The sequence below is a fragment of the Panulirus ornatus genome, chromosome 41, assembly GCF_036320965.1.
Source record: "Panulirus ornatus isolate Po-2019 chromosome 41, ASM3632096v1, whole genome shotgun sequence".
NCBI lineage: Eukaryota > Metazoa > Arthropoda > Malacostraca > Decapoda > Palinuridae > Panulirus > Panulirus ornatus.
In genome coordinates this window covers 8082524-8107409 of record NC_092264.1, presented here as the reverse complement: position 1 = coordinate 8107409, position 24886 = coordinate 8082524, and the positions used below count along the sequence as shown (strand labels likewise).

At 40.7% G+C, this 24886-nt stretch overlaps 1 protein-coding gene across 1 annotated transcript in view; it reads right to left on the bottom strand.

Moving 5' to 3' along the window:
- Miga (mitoguardin) overlaps positions 1-24094 on the bottom strand; it is a 487611-nt gene extending 463517 nt beyond the window's left edge. The window contains exons 1-4 of the mRNA XM_071685973.1: positions 23979-24094; positions 20943-21081; positions 19853-20021; positions 18565-18726 (exon numbers count right to left, since the gene is read on the bottom strand). Coding sequence (XP_071542074.1) covers positions 18565-18726; positions 19853-20021; positions 20943-21065 — 454 coding nt within the window. The 5' untranslated portion in view covers positions 21066-21081; positions 23979-24094. The remainder of the gene's footprint in view (positions 1-18564; positions 18727-19852; positions 20022-20942; positions 21082-23978) is intronic.
- Between the last annotated feature and the right edge of the window lie 792 nt (positions 24095-24886).

Sequence of the window (24886 nt, the reverse complement as noted above, 5' to 3'; positions counted from 1 at the left end):
GAGGCACAATCACCAAGCTAGACCCCCTATGGTACAATCCTTAACAGCTTTTATCACCAACGTCAGCACAGGTTTAATCCCCAGCAGTATCAGCCCCCAACGTCAGCCCCCGGGAATATAATCCCCAGCAGCGTCACTTCCTCCCTCTATAAAACACCATGTCAGTCCCTCCCGCTACATCCCCCAGTATCATTTCCCAGCCGGCGTCTGGGAGTCAAGTCAGTCCCCACGATAACACAAGCGTCACTACACAGCGGAGTCAATTCCCCAAAGCACGAAACATAACGGCCCATCCACGGAAGTCACCACCAAGCTATAAACAAACTCAAATATAGTAATTCCACCCCCCCCCCCCCCACCCCTCCCCGCACCCTCCTGCTGTCTTCTCAGCCAACAGCGACTTAAAGCTAACGACCCAACGACCCGGCACACACACATATAACCCTTCATTAGAGGAGAGTAGCGTGTGACAAACCCACCCCTGTATCATTAGCAGCCCATGCATCAAGACCTACAGGCCAAGTCCAGAAGACGAAAAAAATAAATATTCCAATTTAAATGTCAAGCAACACATCAGGGAAACTTGCAACGACAAACACAAATCACGAATTACATTTCAAAAGGAATAAAAAAAAACGGGATAATATTCACGCGTCACCAAGTAGTACCTAGAGAATACAACTAACGACAAGGAAGTGATCGCTGGACTCAGAAACATTATAAAAAAAGGTTCCAGCGTTCACCTCTTGTCTCTACAACTGACGGTGCTTACACCCTCACATCTCGAGGCTCCCGCTCGTAACTTATCTTTATTAGTTTCCTTCCAATTTATGGACCATTTCCGGTTTTGTTTTGTTTTTCCCCCAGTTCGAGACAGTAGAGAAAATCATGAAATGGGGAAGGAAAAGACTTCGCTTAGAACTTTGCGTAAAAGTTCCCCTGTCTGTCTCGTCTGCCATCTAACGCTTCGTTATGGCCGGACCTTGATAAGAAATTTACCGTGACCGCAACCTTCGACACGAAGAAGTAAACAATCAAAAATCATACCATAGACAAAGAACTGTGTCTGCATGTGTGTGTGTGTGTGTGTGTGTACAGAAACATATAGCCTGGTACACATATACAACGTAAGAAAACGGGCAACACAAGTGTAAGACAGCAAATCCTGATTTTATTTTCTCCTTCAAATGTATATCATGATGGACGAACAACACTCTGTAAACACACAATATCAGGTTTATTAATTACACAATACCTTCCTATATCTAACCTACCATCACTACAGGGAGTTTCATACCACATACACTAACCAAAACAAAACAAAAAAAATCTTGAAGTAGACAATAAATCGAGCTCAAATAAACACTGATTCACAGTAAATACTTTCTGGTGGGTTTGCCTCACTGCGGCAGAGCTCAGCTGACATCATCTAACCTGCGACCCAAGTCTGAGCTAAAATGCAAGTTGAAATCTGAAGCGAAAAGAAAAAACTACTGAGGATATATCCTTGACTGTACAATGGTTTAAACGTCAACCCAGCTACATATGATGGGAACATCAGTACAGCTCTGCTGCACCGCCATAAAAAGTTCCCGTAAAAAAAAAATCACTCGACAGCAGTACCACCAGCTCGTCACCATCGCCGACCGTAAACCGCATCGCCCAAATCTTAGCCAAACAAGTTGCACAGAGAGCTCATGCTGACGGTCACGACGCCTCTATGTCTTTCACACGATCAGCGAAGCTGTGAAATCCCTCCCCTTCCTTCTTCGCCTCTTCCTATAACCTTTTCTACCATAAGCGGTCAGGCTACTCACACTTGAGGAGCTCCGATTAATTCCTTCATCCTTTTTCTCATAAACGTATTTCTTTTTAACCAGGGATGGGCGTGACTCGAGTGTGTTTCCACGTGTGGCATGTCGGTAACCAAGGGGAAAAAATTTCAACGCACACGACACGAGAATCAGCACGACCGAAGGTTTCTTCGCTCATTGGTGGATGACAGGAGGCCAGGTGCCGTGTGGAGTGTGGGGAGACGGGCGGAGGTGATACAGGAGCTCCCCTCTGCAAGAAACAACCCTGGGTGACGGCCTCCACGCATCCTCGCATTAGAGTACACTGACGCTATCTGCTGGCTATGTGCGACTGTTGGGAAATGACCGGTGTAGACCAGTTGCTCACCAACGTGAGACGAAGGGTATTCGAGTACATAGTATTCGAATAGTTATTTCCTATTAGCCAGGCTCATAGCCTGTCTAATAGCGCTACCATAGCGGTAGCATTCCCGCCTGATAGACAGGGGTCCTGGGTTCGATCCTGGCTGTTGGAGGTTTGTACGTTATATATATATATAGATATATATATATATATATATATATAAATATATAATATATATATATATATATAATTTATATATATATATTTTGCTTTGTCGCTGTCTCCCGCGTTTGCGAGGTAGCGCAAGGAAACAGACGAAAGAAATGGCCCAACCCACCCCCATACACATGTATATACATACGTCCACACAAGCAAATATACATACCTACACAGCTTTCCATGGTTTACCCCAGACGCTTCACATGCCTGATTCAATCCACTGACAGCACGTCAACCCCGTATACCACATCGATCCAATTCACTCTATTCCTTGCCCTCAAAACGACCTTTCACCCTCCTGCATGTTCAGGCCCCGATCACACAAAATCTTTTTCACTCCATCTTTCCACCTCCAATTTGGTCTCCCACTTCTCCTCGTTCCTCCACCTCCGACACATATATCCTCTGGTCAATCTTTCCTCACTCATCCTCTCCATGTGCCCAAACCATTTCAAAACACCCTCTTCTGCTCTCTCAACCACGCTCTTTTTATTTCCACACATCTCTCTTACCCTTACGTTACTTACTCGATCAAACCACCTCACACCACACATTGTCCTCAAACATCTCATTTCCAGCACATCCATCCTCCTGCGCACAACTCTATCCATAGCCCACGCCTCGCAACCATACAACATTGTTGGAACCACTATTCCTTCAAACATACCCATTTTTGCTTTTCAGAAAGATAATGTATTCTGGACTTCCAACACATTCTTCAAGCTTCCCAGGAATTTTCGCCCCCTCCCCCACCCTATGATCCACTTCCGCTTCCATGGTTCCATCCGCTGCCAGATCCACTCCCAGATATCTAAAACACTCTACTTCCTCCAGTTCTTCTCCATTCAAATTTACCTCCAACTGACTTGACCCTCAACCCTACTGTACCTAATAACCTTGCTCTTATTCACATTTACATTTACTCTTAACTTTCTTCTTTCACACACTTTACCAAACTCAGTCACCAGCTTCTGCAGTTTCTCACATGAATCAGCCACCAGCGCTGAATCATCAGCGAACAACAACTGACTCACTTCCCCCAAGCTCTCTCATCCCCAACAGACTTCAAACAGCCCCCTCTTTCCAAAACTCTTGCATTCACCATCCCTAACAACCCCATCCATAAAACAAATTAAACAACCATGGAGACATCACACACCCCTGCCGCAAACCTACATTCACTGAGAACCAATCACTTTCCTCTCTTCCTACACGTACACATGCCTTACATCCTCAATAAAAACTTTTCACTGCTTCTAACAACTTGCCTCCCACACCATATATTCTTAATACCTTCCACAGAGCATCTCTATCAACTCTATCATATGCCTTCTCCAGATCCGTAAATGCTACATACAAATACATTTGCTTTTCTAAGTATTCTCACATACATTCTTCAAAGCAAACACCTGATCCACACAACCTTTACCACTTCTGAAACCACACTGCTCTTCCCCAATCTGATGCACTGTACATGCCTTCACCCTCTCAATCAATACCCTCCCATATAATTTACCAGGAATACTCAACAAAACCTTATACCCTTTTCTGAAATATAGCACCACCTCTATTCCCCTTAGCCTTTGTACTAATGGCACTATGTAAAGTTGTATGGTTCGAGGCGTGGCTATGGATAGAGATGTGCGCAGGAGGTTGGATGTGCTGGAAATGAGATGTTTGAGGACAATATGTGGTGTGAGGTGGTTTGATCGAGTAAGTAATTAAGGTAAAGAGATGTGTGGAAATAAAAAGAGCGTGGTTGAGAGAGCAGAAGAGGGTGTTTTGAAATGGTTTGGGCACATGGAGAGAATGAGTGAGGAAAGATTGACCAAGAGGATATATGTGTCGGAGTGGAGGGAACGAGGAGAAGTGGGAAACCAAATTGGAGGTGGAAAGATGGAGTGAAAAAGATTTGGAGTGATCGGGGCCTGACATGCAGGAGGGTGAAAGGCGGGCAAGGAATAGAGTGAGTTGGATCGATGTGTATAACCGGGTCGACGTGCTGTCAAAGGATTGAATCAGTGGAATGTGAAGCGTCCTGGGGTAAACTATGGAAAATTCTGTGGGCCTGGATGTGGAAAGGGAGCTGTGGTTTCGGGCATTATTGCATGACAGCTAGAGACTGAGTGTGAACAAATGGGGCCTTTGTTGTCTTTTCCTAGCGCTACCTCGCACACATGAGGGGGGAGGGGGATGTTATTCCATGTGTGGCTAGGTGGCGATGGGAATGAATAAAGGCAGACAGTGTGAATTGTGTGCATGTGTATATATGTATATGTCTGTGTGTGTATATATATGTGTACACTGAGATGTATGGGTATGTATATTTGCGTGTGGGGACGTGTATGTATATACATGTGTATGTGGGTGGGTTGGGCCATTCTTTCGTCTGTTTCCTTGCGCTACCTCGCAAACGCGGGAGACAACGACAAAGCAAAATAAATAAAATGAATATATATATATATAGATATATATATATATATCTATATATATATATATACTATATATATATATATATATAAATATAATACCAAAAAAACAATATCATCAGCAGGCGTTTGTTGCCACGAATGTCCTAACTGAACCACCATTAAAACTCTGGTCAGGGAATGAGACCTTGTATAGATTACAAAAGAAGAAAACAGGTAAGGCTAAATCTATTATCATCATAGCGTCACTCGCAACATTTAATTATTCAAGCAGACTAATAAAATATACCAACATGTGAAATAATTAGCCATAAACCATTAAACATATAATATCGTTATCCTTCACGAAATTTCCCTCTGGCCAAATATTCATCCTATATCAGGCGTAAATTCACTTCATAACAGACAAAAAAACAATCAACATGACTGGACAAGGGAACAAAAGGAGGGGTTCGACACCACTGGGTGACGTTTTACGGCAGGCACTTTTTATGGGCGGTAAAAAAAGGAGATTGGCAGAGACAGCACATCCTAAGAGCCCCTCACGCCAATATTACACTGCCCAAGAGGAGACTGGGGAAAAAAGACAAGATCAAAATGAAGGTGCGCGTTTCTATGCACTTTATATATATATATATTACTATATATATTATATATATATATTTTTTTTTTTTTTTTTTTGCTTTGTCGCTGTCTCCCGCGTTTGCGAGGTAGCGCAAGGAAACAGACGAAAGAAATGGCCCAACCACCCCCATACACATGTATATACATACGTCCCACACACGCAAATATACATACCTACACAGCTTTCCATGGTTTACCCCAGACGCTTCACATGCCCTGATTCAATCCACTGACAGCACGTCAACCCCGGTATACCACATCGATCCAATTCACTCTATTCCTTGCCCTCCTTTCACCCTCCTGCATGTTCAGGCCCCGATCACACAAAATCTTTTTCACTCCATCTTCCAAGCCAAAGGGGGTGGGGGGTAGGGTGTTACACACCCCCGAGGGGGGGGGGGGGGGGGGGGGGGGGGGGAAACCAGGAGGGGGGGGGAAAAGCATTGGGGCCTCGCGCTGCTCACTCGGGGTCCCGCCACCTCCGACACAGATATCCGCGGGGCAATCTTCTCACGCTTCCTCGCCTGGCCCATAACCTCGTCTAACACCCGCGGCGGAGAGATCAACCACGCTCTTTTTATTTCCACACATCTCTCTTACCCTTACGTATATATATATATAGATATATATATATATAGATATATATATATATATATATATAAGATATATATATATAATATATATATATATTTCAAACTATTCGCCATTTCCCGCGTTAGCGAGGTAGCGTTAAGAACATAGGACTGGGGCCTTTAAGGGAATATCTTCATCTGGCCCCCTTCTATGTTCCTTCTTTTGGAAAATTAAAAAAAAGAAACGAGAGGGGAGGATTTCCAGCCCCCCGCTCCCTCCCCTTTTAGTCGCCTTCTACGACACGCAGGGAATACGTGGGAAGTATTCTTAATCCCCTATCCCCAGGGATAATATATATATATATATATATATATATATATATATATATATATATATATATATATATATATATATATATATGGAAAGGGAGCTGTGGTTTCGGTGCATTATTACATGACAGCTAGAGACAGAGTGAACGAATGGGGCCTTTGCTGTCTTTTCCTAGCGCTACCTCGCACACATGAGGGGGGAGGGGGTTGTTATTTCATATGTGGCGAGGTGGCGATGGAAATGAATAGAGGCAGATAGTATGAATTATGTACATGTGAATATATGTATATGTCTGTGTGTGTATGTATATGTATACGTTGAGATGTACAGGTATGTATATTGGCGTGTGTAGACGTGTATGTATATACATGTGTATGTGGGTGGGTTGGGCCATTCTTTCGTCTGTTTCCTTGCGCTATCTCGCTAACGCGGGAGACAGCGACAAAGCAAAATAAATAAATAAAAAATATATATATATATATATATATATATATATATATAGAGAGAGAGAGAGAGAGAGAGAGAGAGAGAGAGAGAGAGAGAGAGAGAGAGAGAGAGATCCTCACCCTACCCTGGACATGTGATATGGCCGGTGACCGTAATGATTGCCATACCACTGCAACCACCATCACTAATGACCCTCACAACCGACCAACCAAAACGTACAACCCCATCTTCTGAAGCAATCGGGGAACCTCCATACCTGAAGGCAATAACAACCTACAACAATCAACAACCTACATCAGTACAACCATCCCAATCATCATACACACACCCATATATATCCCATCCCATCCCATAACTTATCTTCACTTCCCCCTCTATCCCCTATCCCAGTCCGACAGGCCTGGGATAACATGGGATAGATAGCTCTCCCTGATCTATTCACTAATGACACTGAAAGCTAATCATGTCCTCAAAGGCTCGTTGTAATCCGGGCTGTTGTGCTCCTCAAAATCAACCTACAGTGTGTGTCTGTCTGTACTCCTGCTTGTGGTTACTTGACCAGCCTTTTTGGCAGAGTCGATATGTAAGTCTATTTATGTACTTTTTTATGCTCCTACATGAGGCCATATACGTCACATGATACACACACACACACACACACACACACACACACACACACACACACACACACACACACAGGTATATCTTTTACCAACAATTTTTCTTCTTTATATTAAAGGTTCAGTTAGTCTGTCATACGCCCGTTTAACCCTCTCAGTACGACGGCGCGACCCTTGAGCATGACGGTAGGATCGTTGAACACATCGGTAAGACCTTCTGACCCTTAAGGGTCTGGTCAAAGGTCGGGCTAGCATACCCAAGAACAGCAACGACGTGCTCAAGGGTCGTACCGTCGTACTCAAGGATAGTACTGGAGTTCTCAAGGGTCGAACTGGAATACTCAAAGAATTAGACAAAACTACAACAGCACAATTAAAATTAATTAGACAATGAGAAGAGCATAGCATGAAGAAACGGCGTAAACCTAGTTCATTAATTATTCATTAATTACTCCGACATTTCTTCTAATTAACAAAAGAACATAATTCGGTAAACGCTGGCGTGTGTGTCTGAAATTCCAGATTATTTCGAATAATCTGTACATTGATTATCATGAAGAGGTACTTTAACCTTCCGTGCTGGGTCGGCACACATGCAAGATGTACACCAGCCCACACCAGGGGTATGACACGAGTGATACATCACATGAAAACACGATCTATGATGGTGTCCACCACATCCTCAAGATCTACACACACACACACACACACACACACACACGAGCAACGAGGACAGACCCCAACCTTTCCGAGGCAAGGCTTTTTACCTCACACCTGCCTCATTAAGCCACAAGGGCCCTTACAGCTCGCCTCGCAATTACTGCCACACCTCACCACCACCGCCACTCTTCCCTCGCCTCACCAGTGCCAGCTACCCCAACCCCCTCCCGCCCCCGACTCTTCCTCTACAGCCACTTAAAAACTGAAATTATCAACTGCCAATCACCAGTGCAACAGTCCCGGGACAAAATCACCATTGCGTCCACGGCCACAATCACCAGTCTCAGTCCCCAGTCACAATCACCAGTGCCAGGCCCCGGTCCCCGGCCACGATCATATCGACACTGAGGCACAATCACCAAGCTAGACCCCCTATGGTACAATCCTTAACAGCTTTTATCACCAACGTCAGCACAGGTTTAATCCCCAGCAGTATCAGCCCCGGGGAATATAATCCCCAGCAGCGTCACTCCCTCATATAATCACCAATGTCAGTCCCTCCCGCTACATCCCCCCAGTATCATTTCCCAGCCGCGTCTGGGAGTCAAGTCAGTCCCCACGATAACACAAGCGTCACTACACAGCGGAGTCATTCCCCAAAGCACGAAACATAACGGCCCATCCACGGAAGTCACCACCAAGCTATAAACAAACTCAAATATAGTAATTCCACCCCCCCCCCCCCCAGCCCCTTCCCCCTCACCCTCCTGCTGTCTTCTCAGCCAACAGCGACTTAAAGCTAACGACCCAACGACCCGGCACACACACATATAACCCTTCATTAGAGGAGAGTAGCGTGTGACAACCCACCCCTGTATCATTAGCAGCCCATGCATCAAGACCTACAGGGCCAAGTCCAGAAGACGAAAAAAATAAATATTCCAATTTAAATGTCAAGCAACACATCAGGGAAACTTGCAACGACAAACACAAATCACGAATTACATTTCAAAAGGAATAAAAAAAAACGGGATAATATTCACGGCGTCACCAAGTAGTACCTAGAGAATACAACTAACGACAAGGAAGTGATCGCTGGACTCAGAAACATTATAAAAAAAGGTTCCAGCGTTCACCTCTTGTCTCTACACTGACGGTGCTTACACCCTCACATCTCGAGGCTCCCGCTCGTAACTTATCTTTATTAGTTTCCTTCCAATTTATGGACCATTTCCGGTTTTGTTTTGCTTTTCCCCCAGTTCGAGACAGTAGAGAAAATCATGAAATGGGGAAGGAAAAGACTTCGCTTAGAACTTTGCGTAAAAGTTCCCCTGTCTGTCTCGTCTGCCATCTTAACGCTTCGTTATGGCCGGACCTTGATATGAAATTTACCGTGACCGCAACCTTCGACACGAAGAAGTAAACAATTAAAAATCATACCATAGACAAAGAACTGTGTCTGCATGTGTGTGTGTGTGTGTGTGTGTACAGAAACATAAAGCCATGGTACATATATACAAAGTTAAGAAACGGGGCAACACAAGTGTAAGACAGCAAATCCTGAATTTTATTTTCTCCTTCAAATGTATATCATGATGGACGAACAACACTCTGTAAACACACAATATCAGGTTTATTAATTACACAATACCTTCCTATATCTAACCTACCATCACTACAGGGAGTTTCATACCACATACACTAACCAAAACAAAACAAAAAAAATCTTGAAGTAGACAATAAATCGAGCTCAAATAAACACTGATTCACAGTAAATACTTTCTGGTGGGTTTGCCTCACTGCGGCAGAGCTCAGCTGACATCATCTAACCTGCGACCCAAGTCTGAGCTAAAATGCAAGTTGAAATCTGAAGCGAAAAGAAAAAACTACTGGAGGATTATATCCTTGACTGTACAATGGTTTAAACGTCAACCCAGCTACATATGATGGGAACATCAGTACAGCTCTGCTGCACCGCCATAAAAAGTTCCCGTAAAAAAAAATCACTCGACAGCAGTACCACCAGCTCGTCACCATCGCCGACCGTAAACCGCATCGCCCAAATCTTAGCCAAACAAGTTGCACAGAGAGCTCATGCTGACGGTCACGACGCCTCTTTGTTTCACGATCAGCGAAGCTGTGAAATCCCTCCCCTTCCTTCTTCCGCCTCTTCCTATAACCTTTCTACCCATAAGCGTCAGGCCTACTCACACTTGAGGAGCTCCGATTAATTCCTTCATCCTTTTTCTCATAAACGTATTTCTTTTTAACCAGGGATGGGCGTGACTCGAGTGTGTTTCCACGTGTGGCATGTCGGTAACCAAGGGGAAAAAATTTCAACGCACACGACACGAGAATCAGCACGACCGAAGGTTTCTTCGCTCATTGGTGGATGACAGGAGGCCAGGTGCCGTGTGGAGTGTGGGGAGACGGGCGGAGGTGATACAGGGAGGCTCCCCTCCTGCAGGACAACCCTGGGTGACGGCCTCACGCCATCCTCGCATTAGAGTACACTGACGCTATCTGCTGGCTATGTGCGACTGTTGGGAAATGACCGGTGTAGACCCAGTTGCTCACCAACGTGAGACGAAGGGTATTCGAGTACATAGTATTCGAATAGTTATTTCCTATTAGCCAGGCTCATAGCCTGTCTAATAGCGCTACCATAGCGGTAGCATTCCCGCCTGATAGACAGGGGTCCTGGGTTCGATCCTGGCTGTTGGAGGTTTGTACGTTATATATATATATATATATATATATATATATATATATATATATATATATATATATATATATATATATATATATATATATATATTTTTGCCGCTGTCTCCCGCGTTTGCGAGGTAGCGCAAGGAAACAGACGAAAGAAATGGCCCAACCAACCCCCATACACATGTATATACATACGTCCACACAAGCAAATATACATACCTACACAGCTTTCCATGGTTTACCCCAGACGCTTCACATGCCCTGATTCAATCCACTGACAGCACGTCAACCCCGGTATACCACATCGATCCAATTCACTCTATTCCTTGCCCTCCTTTCACCCTCCTGCATGTTCAGGCCCCGATCACACAAAATCTTTTTCACTCCATCTTTCCACCTCCAATTTGGTCTCCCACTTCTCCTCGTTCCCTCCACCTCCGACACATATATCCTCTTGGTCAATCTTTCCTCACTCATTCTCTCCATGTGCCCAAACCATTTCAAAACACCCTCTTCTGCTCTCTCAACCACGCTCTTTTTATTTCCACACATCTCTCTTACCCTTACGTTACTTACTCGATCAAACCACCTCACACCACACATTGTCCTCAAACATCTCATTTCCAGCACATCCATCCTCCTGCGCACAACTCTATCCATAGCCCACGCCTCGCAACCATACAACATTGTTGGAACCACTATTCCTTCAAACATACCCATTTTTGCTTTCAGAGATAATGTTCTGGACTTCCACACATTCTTCAAGGCTCCCAGGATTTTCGCCCCTCCCCCACCCTATGATCCACTTCCGCTTCCATGGTTCCATCCGCTGCCAGATCCACGCCCAGATATCTAAAATACTTCCTCCAGTTCTTCTCCATTCAAATTTACCTCCCAACTGACTTGACCCTCAACCCTACTGTACCTAATAACCTTGCTCTTATTCACATTTACATTTACTCTTAACTTTCTTCTTTCACACACTTTACCAAACTCAGTCACCAGCTTCTGCAGTTTCTCACATGAATCAGCCACCAGCGCTGTATCATCAGCGAACAACAACTGACTCACTTCCCAAGCTCTCTCATCCCCAACAGACTTCATACTTGCCCCTCTTTCCAAAACTCTTGCATTCACCTCCCTAACAACCCCATCCATAAACAAATTAAACAACCATGGAGACATCACACACCCCTGCCGCAAACCTACATTCACTGAGAACCAATCACTTTCCTCTCTTCCTACACGTACACATGCCTTACATCCTCAATAAAAACTTTTCACTGCTTCTAACAACTTGCCTCCCACACCATATATTCTTAATACCTTCCACAGAGCATCTCTATCAACTCTATCATATGCCTTCTCCAGATCCGTAAATGCTACATACAAATACATTTGCTTTTCTAAGTATTTCTCACATACATTCTTCAAAGCAAACACCTGATCCACACAACCTTTACCACTTCTGAAACCACACTGCTCTTCCCCAATCTGATGCTCTGTACATGCCTTCACCCTCTCAATCAATACCCTCCCATATAATTTACCAGGAATACTCAACAAACTTATACCTCTGAAATATGAGCACTCACTCTTATCCCCTTTGCCTTTGTACAATGGCACTATGTAAAGTTGTATGGTTGCGAGGCGTGGGCTATGGATAGAGTTGTGCGCAGGAGGTTGGATGTGCTGGAAATGAGATGTTTGAGGACAATATGTGGTGTGAGGTGGTTTGATCGAGTAAGTAATGTAAGGGTAAGAGAGATGTGTGGAAATAAAAAGAGCGTGGTTGAGAGAGCAGAAGAGGGAGTTTTGAAATGGTTTGGGCACATGGAGAGAATGAGTGAGGAAAGATTGACCAAGAGGATATATTTGTCGGAGATGGAGGGAACGAGGAGAAGTGGGAAACCAAATTGGAGGTGGAAAGATGGAGTGAAAAAGATTTGGAGTGATCGGGGCCTGAACATGCAGGAGGGTGAAAGGCGGGCAAGGAATAGAGTGAGTTGGATCGATGTGGTATACCGGGGTCGACGTGCTGTCAATGGATTGAATCAGGGAATGTGAAGCGTCTGGGGTAAACTATGGAAAATTCTGTGGGGCCTGGATGTGGAAAGGGAGCTGTGGTTTCGGGCATTATTGCATGACAGCTAGAGACTGAGTGTGAACAAATGGGGCCTTTGTTGTCTTTTCCTAGCGCTACCTCGCACACATGAGGGGGAGGGGGATGTTATTCCATGTGTGGCGAGGTGGCGATGGGAATGAATAAAGGCAGACAGTGTGAATTGTGTGCATGTGTATATATGTATATGTCTGTGTGTGTATATATATGTGTACACTGAGATGTATGGGTATGTATATTTGCGTGTGGGGACGTGTATGTATATACATGTGTATGGGGGTGGGCTGGGTCATTTCTTTCGTGTTTCCTTGCGCTACCTCGCAAACGCGGGAGACAACGACAAAGCAAAATAAATAAAATGAATATATATATATATATATATATATATATATATATATATATATATATATATATATATATATATATACCAAAAAAACAATATCATCAGCAGGCGTTTGTTGCCACGAATGTCCTAACTGAACCACCATTAAAACTCTGGTCAGGGAATGAGACCTTGTATAGATTACAAAAGAAGAAAACAGGTAAGGCTAAATCTATTATCATCATAGCGTCACTCGCAACATTTAATTATTCAAGCAGACTAATAAAATATACCAACATGTGAAATAATTAGCCATAAACCATTAAACATATAATATCGTTATCCTTCACGAAATTTCCCTCTGGCCAAATATTCATCCTATATCAGGCGTAAATTCACTTTCATAACAGACAAAAGAAACAATCAACATGACTGGACAAGGGAACAAAAGGAGGGGGTTCGACACCACTGGGTGACGTTTTACGGCAGGCACTTTTATGGGCGGTAAAAAAGGAGATTGGCAGAGGACAGCACATCCTAGAGCCCCTCACGCCAATATTACACTGCCCAAGAGGAGACTGGGGAAAAAAGACAAGATCAAAATGAAGGTGCGCGTTTCTATGCACTTTATATATATATATATATATATATATATATATATATATATATTTTTTTTTTTTTTTTTTTTTGCTTTGTCGCTGTCTCCCGCGTTTGCGAGGTAGCGCAAGGAAACAGACGAAAGAAATGGCCCAACCCACCCCCATACACATGTATATACATACGTCCACACACGCAAATATACATACCTACACAGCTTTCCATGGTTTACCCCAGACGCTTCACATGCCCTGATTCAATCCACTGACAGCACGTCAACCCAGGTATACCACATCGATCCAATTCACTCTATTCCTTGCCCTCCTTTCACCCTCTTGCATGTTCAGGCCCCGACCACACAAAATCTTTTTCACTCCATCTTTCCACCTCCAATTTGGTCTCCCACTTCTCCTCGTTCCCTCCACCTCCGACACATATATCCTCTTGGTCAATCTTTCCTCACTCATTCTCTCCATGTGCCCAAACCATTTCAAAACACCCTCTTCTGCTCTCTCAACCACGCTCTTTTTATTTCCACACACACACACACACACACACACACACACACACACACACACACATATATATATATATATATATATATATATATATATATATATATATATATATATATATATATATTTTTTTTTTTTTTTTTTTTTTTTTTTTTTTGCTTTGTCGCTGTCTCCCGCGATTGCGAGGTAGCGCAAGGAAACAGACGAAAGAAATGGCCCAACCCACCCCCATACACATGCCTTGATTCAATCCACTGACAGCACGTCAACCCCGGTATACCACATCGATCCAATTCACTCTATTCTTTGCCCTCCTTTCACCCTCCTGCATGTTCAGGCCCCGATCACACAAAATCTTTTTCACTCCATCTTTCCACCTCCAATTTGGTCTCCCTCTTCTCCTCGTTCCCTCCACCTCCGACACATATATCCTCTTGGTCAATCTTTCCTCACTCATTCTCTCCATGTGACCAAACCATTTCAAAACACCCTCTTCTGCTCTCTCAACCACGCTCTTTTTATTTCCACACATCTCTCTTACCCTTACGTTACTTACTCGATCAAACCACCTCACACCACACATTGTCCTCAAACATCTCATTTCCAGCACATCCATCCTCCTGCGCACAATTCTATCCATAGTCCACGTTTGAATGGAGAGGAGCTGGAGGAAGTGAAGTGTTTTAGATATCTGGGAGTGGATCTGGCAGCGGATGGAACCATGGAAGCGGAAGTGGATCATAGGGTGGGGGAGGGGGAAAAATTCTGGGAGCCTTGAAGAATGTGTGGAAGTCGAGAACATTATCTCGGAAAGCAAAAATGGGTATGTTTGAAGGAATAGTGGTTCCAACAATGTTGTATATATATATATATATATATATATATATATATATATATATATATATATATATATATATATATATATATATATTTTGCTTTGTCGCTGTGTCCCGCGTTTGCGAGGTATATATATATATATATATATATATATATATATATATATATATATATATATATATATATATATATATATATAACGTCTGCAATGCAACCTCACGGGATCACTGTACATTACAACAGTATTTCAAATTTGCTGGACAAGCTGTGTTCTACGACACCCACTTAATGCTCTTAATTTTTGGTATAACTTGTACAAACCAAAACTGTAAACTTCAAGAATAAGCTGAATAACTAGAAAAAAAAAAATGCTGAGGTAAGCAATTACTTCGTTTAGAATAGTTAACCAGAAAATTAGTTCAGAGAAAACGGCTTAGTTAACAAAAAACGATTTTTGCATTTAGCCTTTAGCGCAAACTAAATTGTTTTCCTCACTTTTACATCCAACATAGAAAAAAATCACACTTCGAAAGATACATGGCCTATGAGCCATTTTGGAACCTTCAATATAAAGGGCACTAAATATTCTTAAAACTTCAACTCTTTCTGTATGTTAGTAACCATAGAATAAAAGGAGACATATGTAAATAATCCTTTTCCGTTTGTGCAAACACCCTGAGATATCATAGGGTACTGAATATTCTAATTTCCAAGTTATCCTATAATATCAAAAGTAAAAAAAAAAAATACAAATATCATTTCTTTGTGTGCCAATAACCCTGAATATCACTGTGCAAAAGTCTTAAGTACCCTACATTCTCTAAGTTCTAATATGCTTAAGGATATCACAGGGTTCTGATCTCAGTGCCATAGTTTTTGTGTCTCCATATCCTAAAATATCAACACATAGTAGCTCTAAGATGTGCTGATAGTGTCTGAAATCAAAGCTATCTGTATGCTCTAATTCACAAAATTTGTTAATAAAAATTGAAATCAATGTGATACCCAAAAGATAGATTCATAAATAGACATATCCATAGACAGAAAAATACCTGTAGATATATAATTAACTAGCTAGATCCACAGACAGTTAGGTATAAAGACACATTAACTGTTAAGTTCATCATCATTCATTGTATTCAAAGTAGTGTAAAAAAAAAAATGGATCATGATCATTAAATTAACTAAAAAAAAAAAAATGCTTCATGTGGCATGATACTTATGACAGACGTGCTGTATTCATGTCCATTAACACCATATGAAGATGACATCATAACGAATTTAAATCTTGTAAAACCACAAAGAACACGACACTTCTGAACCCAGATACATAAGAATACAAAAAACTATCACCACTGTCATGGAAATTTCTCTGGAAAATAAACAGCAGACTGCAGCTAAACATATCCACAATTGATGAAATTCTGTTTGGTATGCAGTAGGTACATATTACTTCATACTAGTGAAAAAAACTATTGACTCTACAGATATAAATTGCAAATCTTCATCATAAGCAACCACAGAATGGCCTTTCTTTGTCCATTCCTTACTAATGAAGGAAACAACAGGCAAATATGAAATCATAAGAAAAATGCTTCTTGTGTCTGTCAGCATTCTGTCTATGGGCTAACAATGACTGAATGGATAATAATTATAAGTGAGTTTAGCACGTTCTGAGAGACGTTATTGGCTGGCCCAGGAAAAACAGTTCTTAAGGTAGTATTGATACTTTGTTAGGGTTGATGAGCTTTCTCTTCAGGTCCCATCTGCTTTGACTGAATAAGATTAAAAGCTCTGTCAGGTGCATAGAGGAAAAATATGAATCAAGATGTGTGGCTAAGCTTGTTAAAGGGGACAGTGCAACATGCAACATCATAAGCATTTTCCATTAAGCCATTGTAACAAGACAATGGCAAGCAGAGTGGCTGAAGTAGATGCTGAGTATGGAAGAGCTGGTCCATGGGATACAGTTCTTAAAGTAGTGCTGATACTTTGTTGAGGTAGCTGAGCTTCACTCATCATATTCCAAATGCTTTAAATCAATAAGGATGAAAGCTCCGTCAAGTGCACAGAGAAAAATTATGCCAAAGTTCATTACAGGGGATAGTGCAATTTGTACATAACGGCAAGCAAAGTTGTTGAAGTAAGGAGTTCAAAAAGAGTTATAGAACTACTGGGTGCATGCTGATATAATAAAGGATGGTGTCCTGAAGTGCTGCGGGAATATGGGGAAACAGATACAAAGATGAAAATTAAAATACTTTTAAGTCAGAATAGTGAAAGGAATTTGTGAGAAAAACCAAAGGTAAGATTTAAAGGCAAACAGATAGAGTACATATGTAAGTAAGAAGTCCTGGCATGTGCACAGATGCAAGGAATTTATGTGATAAAGTTTTGCATGAGCCATCCTCCTTACAGCAACTGAGAATCTACAAAACACGAAAAGGAACAAAAATTCATAGCTTACTTGTACTGAATGATAAATCTTACTTTAGCATAAACTTTATAGGTTGTAAGCCACAACAGCATGCATCAAAAAAATCAGTGCAGGGCCTCCTCGCAGAGCAACAGGGTTATTCACATTCCTAACAAACTCTTGTTAAAGTGGAATGTCATTGTACAAGTAAATGAAACCCCGGTCATAAATGAGGTTTATGTCCTAGATAAACAATTTTCCCAACCAAATTCTCAAGAATGGCCTATACCCAAAATCATACTAGCAATATAATATTCTCTATCATGAAGTAGCTTAGACTCTGGTTCAGAAACTGTTGCTATATCATTGGTTAATCAAACAATACTTAATGATTCTTACTGAGAAAGCCAGCGATGAGGGATTGAGTCAGGTTGTAGGTGGTGGTGGAGCAGGATGTGTTTCATTAAGAATATGAAAATATGACCATCTGTAACTTGAATACAATAAAAATCTAAAGTAAGGTTCCTTTAATAACTTAAGTGAAAAATCCTACAATGTAAAGAAATATTTCATTATTGACTGAAAAAGATTTTCAAGGAAAATAAAAATTTTCCTCATATCTGCTCCTCTTACAAAATTTCAGTCATTCTATGAATTTCTAGTCTAATTCTCAGATGGCAATACCATGAAACGTCACTCTGTGAACCGTTGCTCTGTGGGGATTGCCTATGCTGTATCAAGATTTCTAAGAGGCGTTTCATGACACTTTCATAACATTATTGACAAACATGCGGAATTTACATCCTCTTAATCAACATATGAATAATGCAATTCTTCTAATAACTTAGGGATATAAACTAAGATTCAATTAACCTAATATATTAATCATGTTAAAAACTGTAATGTACTACTGACTTTATAAATCCTTGCACAGAAATTTGAGTACATATCAACAACATGGTACACATTGTAATTACTTACCCATAACTCCATACTGTTGAGGTGTCAGCATATTACCATCAGCAGCCTGTGTGGTTGCCACAGAGGCTATACTCATCCGTTCACTGCTTACAGAGATGGAACTCTGCCTATGAACGGAACGATGGAATCCAGGAGATATGTTGCCACCGATGCTGTGTATTTCTGAGAAAAATACATAAAATTTATTTAGAGCATCTCCTATTAATCTTATATGCATTTCTGAAATTGCACTAAATACCCTGGACTATAAATGTGGACAATCTGTAATGATCTTTGTGGTGGTACAATATGATGTTATGAAAGCACCCTCTTCCAAACAGTATTAAAACACAATTATTCCCAGAGTTATTGCTTTGACATGATATACTTTGACAGCATATTAAATTCTTTATTCCTTTCTTTAATTCAAATAACTACTCAAACACAGTGTATCCTCCCAATTCTTGATTACATGTTGTGCAAAGGTGATAACTTTGGGACATATTCTAGGTTTTGGAAGAAAGACACATATTCTAGGTTTTGGAAGAAAGACGCATTTTCCCAAACCTAGATTATAATTTCCAAAACATGAACTTTTTGGCCTGTGGGATTATTCTGGTTTTGGAAAGAAAAAGTGCACACCAATAATGGCATCACTCAGACAGAATGTCCACTTCCTGGAATGGCATCTTATTTTTCTGTAATTTAAACATAAACTGGACACAAGCTGATCTTCAAAAGGGCATGATTTTTGGGATCTAGCATTCAATGTTTGAATTTGTGGGATCCAGCATTCAGTGTTTGAATTTGGGGAGTTATATTGCAACAGCACAAAACTGAGGAAAATTTTATGATTTCTAATTTCTAACTTGTATCATATTTCACAAAAAAATATACCACATATTATACCAAAAATCACTTTCATGAAGATGCTATCATTGACATTACAAGTAAGTCCACCCATTTCCCACCACTTACTGTATTACTAGAATCCATCCCCTTCCAAGATGTTCACTCCACCAAACTTCTTGGTGTCAATCTGGGAGATAAACTACACTAACCTGAACATATAAGCACCATCATCAAATCTTTTACCTTATCCCTTAAATTCTATGTAGACTTAAGACACTTAGACTCCCTGTGCTTTCACTTAAGAACATCAACACAAGTTCAAGACTTATTCTTCCAAAATCCAAAAATAAATGGTAAAACATTAGAGCTTGCTAAAAGACATTGTGAAGTTCATAGAATGTGTGACAGACCTCCAATGACATTACTATTAACACCAATTTAATTACTATATACTCACCACCAGAGGGACTACGTATTGTGATGGGTTTACTTTTCTTCTGGCTTCGACTTAAGTCATCATGTTTGGCCAAAGCAGACTTTCTTAGGGTGCGACGACGCCGACGACGCAAATATCGAGCAACAAGACCTACTAACGTTAAACCAGTTCCTACACTGATGATGACAATCTGAAACAAAACATTTGACTTATAATGCAAGGTGATTAGGTTCTATATTCTTTAACACACTATCAATTCTAAAACCATAAGTTCTAAACAATACCCTATTTCAGCATATTTTGGTCAAAAATGGATGATAAATCTAAACTTGACCAATACATTATGTACATTACACCTATCATAATACATAATACAATGCAATAAAAAATAAATGAAATACATACACTGGATATTACATTCAAGCGTAAGATACTTTTTGATGCAAATGAATTTTGTAGTGCATTCAGCGGTAATGTCCTTAAAGAGCAGGAGCATTGGGTAGAAGTAGTTGGTTGGAAAATTAGGCAGGAACATTAGGTAGACATATTAGGAGAAAGCAGTCACTAGGAACATTAGGTAGGAATCTCTAGAAAAAGTGTGACAGAGTTGCCCTCTGCCACTGGCCTGCTAAGGGTGAGGCATTCAAGGGTAAGAAGTGGCACAAGAGTTCATCAGTTATAGAGACTTTTTATACGGCCACCTCCTTGAGGGGGTTCCCAGGGGGTACAGGCACCAGAGATAGAGATAGAGAGATAGAATTCCTCTTCAACTTATCATCAAAATTTCCAATCCATGCTAGAAAGCACACCAATTTTTAGCAACCATTTTATGAGTGAAGTTGGAAGTGTAAATGGAATCATTACTTTCACTCTACAAATAACTCAAGTTAAAGTAAAAGATATAAAATCAAGAAGATCATTATAAGTAAGGAAATATCTGGTCACTTTAGTACACAGAAAATAAGATAAGGGTGAATCTGTTCAAAGGCTGCATGCACTTAACCTTGATTATTATAAGAGAGTTGAATATAATGGAAAAGAACCTTTTTAGTAACAAATTACATTTTCTATGCTCATTAAGTAAAATAATATAATATTTACAAACACTAACCTTCTGAGGTCTTGACAAATTCTTTATGTAGTCTGTTACAACAGAAGGCAAAGACAAACTTGACAGAATAGGCAGCCGAATTAATGGTTTCTGCACAATTGGAACAAGCTGAATTTCTTCCATGACTCACTTCAAATAGCTGAAAACATATTAGTACTTAAATACAACATCCCATTCACTGCAAAATGATGCAATTGTCAGCACACACAAACACGCAAGCACACACACAGACACACACAAACACACACACACATAAACACACACACACACACACACACACACACACACACACACATATATATATATATATATATATATATATATATATATATATATATATATATATATATATATATATATATATCTTTCTTTTTCTTTCATACTATTCGCCATTTCCCACATTAGCGAGGTAGCGTTAAGAACAGAGGACTGGGCCTTTTTTGGAATATCCTCACCTGGCCCCCTCTGTTCCTTCTTTTGGAAAATTAAAAAAAAGAAAAAAACCAAGAGGGGAGGATTTCCAGCCCCTGCTCCCTCCCCTTTTAGTCGCCTTCTACGACATGCAGGGAATACGTGGGAAGTATTCTTAATCCCCTATCCCCTATATATATATATATATATATATATATATAGCGGGGGGCTGGAAATCCTCCCCTCTCATTTCTTTTTAAATTTTCCAAAAGAAGGAACAGAGAAGGGGGCCATATGAGGATATTCCCTCAAAGGCCCAGTCCTCTGTTCTTAACGCTACCTCGCTAATGCGGGAAATGGCGAATAGTATGAAAAAAAAAAAAAAATATATATATATATATATATATATATATATATATATATATATATATATATATATATATATATATATATATCCCTGGGGATAGGGGAGAAAGAATACTTCCCACGTATTCCCTGCGTGTCGTAGAAGGCGACTAAAAGGGGAGGGAGCGAGGGGGGCTGGAAATCCTCCCCTCTCATTATCTTTTATTAATTTTCCAAAAGAAGGAACAGAGAAGGGGGCCAGGTGAGGATATTCCCTCAAAGGCCCAGTTCTCTGTTCTTAACACTACCTCGCTAACGCGGGAAACGGCGAATAGTTTGAAAGAAAGATATATATATATATATATATATATATATATATATATATATATATATATATATATATATATATATATATGTTCAATAATGAGGGTGGGTTGGGCCATTCTTTCGTCTGTTTCCTTGCGCTACCTCGCTAACGCAGGAGACAGCAACAAAGTATAATAAAGTAAAATATATATACATATATATTAAGAGTGTATAGTGTTGGAGGCAAGTTGCTGGAAGCAGTGAAAAGTTTTTATCGAGGATGTAAGGCATGTGTACAAGTAGGAAGAGAGGAAAGTGACTGGTTCCCAATAAAATGTCGGTTTGCAGCAGGGGTGCGTGATGTCTCCATGGTTGTTTAATTCGTTTATGGATGGGGTTGTGAGGGAGGTGAATGCAAGAGTTTTCGCGAGAGGGGCAAGTATGCAGTCTGTTGTGGATGAGAGGGCTTGGGAAATGAGTCAGTTGTTGTTCGCTGATGATACAGCGCTGGTGGCTGATTTGGGTGAGAAACTGCAGAAGTTGGTGACTGAGTTTGGTGTGTGTGTGTGTGTGTGTGTGTGTGTGTGTGTGTGTGTGTGTGTGTGTGTGTGTATGTGATGCAGCTGGGGGACCCCATGGAAAGGTCTGTGGGACCTGGTCATGGATAGGGAGTTGTGATTTTGGTACAATACATCTGACAGAGAATGGATGAGCAAATGTGGTCTTTATTCCTCTGTTCCTTGCACTACCTTAAGGGTGGGAGAGAAGTAAGTTACATTCACTTAAAGGTGAGGAATGCTATAATCATTTCACAGTTCACTTAAGGGTGGGGGATCTTACTATTTCCAGTGCACAAGCGCGTGAGACATAAGACTAACTAGTATATAGCCAGATACCGGAGAAAATGGAAATTACTTATGTCTTTACTGTGGCCCCAAGACTTTCACCATATCAAATATGAATATATAGTCACAATGTTGCAATAAACTTGCTTTCACTCCAGAACCACAACATAAGTATCTTTTGCCTATGGCAACGGGCTATTAATATAAAACACTGTTAAACTATCAGGCTAATCCAAAAGACAAACTACTGAGGGCCCTCGACATTAATAACCCCTTCCTACACACAGGAAAAACTTCAAGCTAACTGGAGGTTAAAAACTCATACTCAAAACCAACTTCATAAATTTTGGCTCCCTGGCTGAATGTTGGGTAAGTTAAATTGGACTGACTGTTCTTAACTACTTTCCCTACACTCCAACGGACATAAGCTCTCTTATGAGTCCTATGATACACAAAGAAAACAAATAATTCTGGCATAATGCTGTATGACCTAGTGCTGCCCACACATTGGCAAAATAACTACAGCTATATGCAGAAGTTGTCTTCATCTCCAGAACAAATTCCATAATACATTTGGTAGCATCTTATGACAAATTTTCTCAATGAATCACTTTAATACTCTTTCTGACGTTTTTCTTATTTGAACATTATTCATGAAAATTAGGCGTATGAAACATGCCTCATGAAGCTGCTGTAATGGGACCAGATTATGAAAATATTCTAATCCAGGATATGATAACTAACAAATGAAATCAATATGAAAATTCTAATATGTAACTGATTACATGCCAGCGAACAAAGACATTTCATATTTATCTATCCTTAAGCAATTTTTGTTCTGAACTGAAAAGCCATACTTTTTAGGATTGAGTAGTTTAGGTACGTTAGCGATTCTTTAATATTCTAATGGTCCGCCGGCACTTATTCAATTTTTACATATCCTAGCTCATTCATAATCCATTTCTCAAACTATCAACAAAACTGACGGCAGTTTACTTCCTTATGAAACAAAGTTCCTCGGCGGCCATTCAAAACTTTCCTTATCAAATAGAATTTGTTCTCATTACGGAAGAATATTATGACTGGACTGATATGGAAAACATTTAGAACATGTATTCATATATCATACCTTCAGAGTTAAACAGCCTGATAATAGACCAAACACTGACAACCACCTCAGTCGACCAGACACTGGGCTGTGCGACAACACTGTACTACAACAAACCACAACACACACACACACACCGGTGTTTACCGGGATCAGCTGAGACCGTATCAACATCTTGAAAATTAGAATTCTTTAAAGTTTTTCAATAATTCTACCCCTTATAAGGCTAACAATGAATACTATAAAGATACACTATCGTATAAAATATACTATTTGGAATTTTATTGGTCTCTAATTGTGTAACTGTTGATTATAACCAGTCTTTGTTTTGAAAGATGTCTTTAAAGAGCACAAAGTTTAAATCAATTTTTGTCGCCCCAAACAATGATGCAATGCCGTGTGTCCCATTCACATAAGATTGCCAGGAAAAAAGTGTGGTTTTTCAACCTTCTTGAAAGTAAAACCTTATGATCATCCGAAAATGTAAAGCTGTTTTACTGTCTTTTTAAACTTTTGTAGAGGAGTATTTGCTTAATCTCTTTGGGTATATGAGGGCAAAGTGGAATACATAAAGCCCAGGCAACGACAGTGCTGTATTATTGTGGAATAGAAAGCTCATCGGCAAACTGAAAGAACAATAGTAACTGCTGGTGCGGGAGTATGATGAAATGTCAAGCAGTACTGTGATGCTGCTACAAGGTGATTCGTTGCCCGATTTCACCACGCCTCATGATGCTGCAAAAAGAGGAAGCAGGCTTTGCTGAGGTATCGAGGTTGTGCTGCAAAGAGCTACTTATTTCCCATGACTGTGTTGCAGGAAGAAAAAAAAAAACGTTTTCATGGTGTCGTTGTGTTGCAGAAGTGAGTAGGCGTGGTCGAGGTCCCTTGGCTATGTTCCAGGAGGGAGAAAGCTTTTTCCGTGTCCCGTG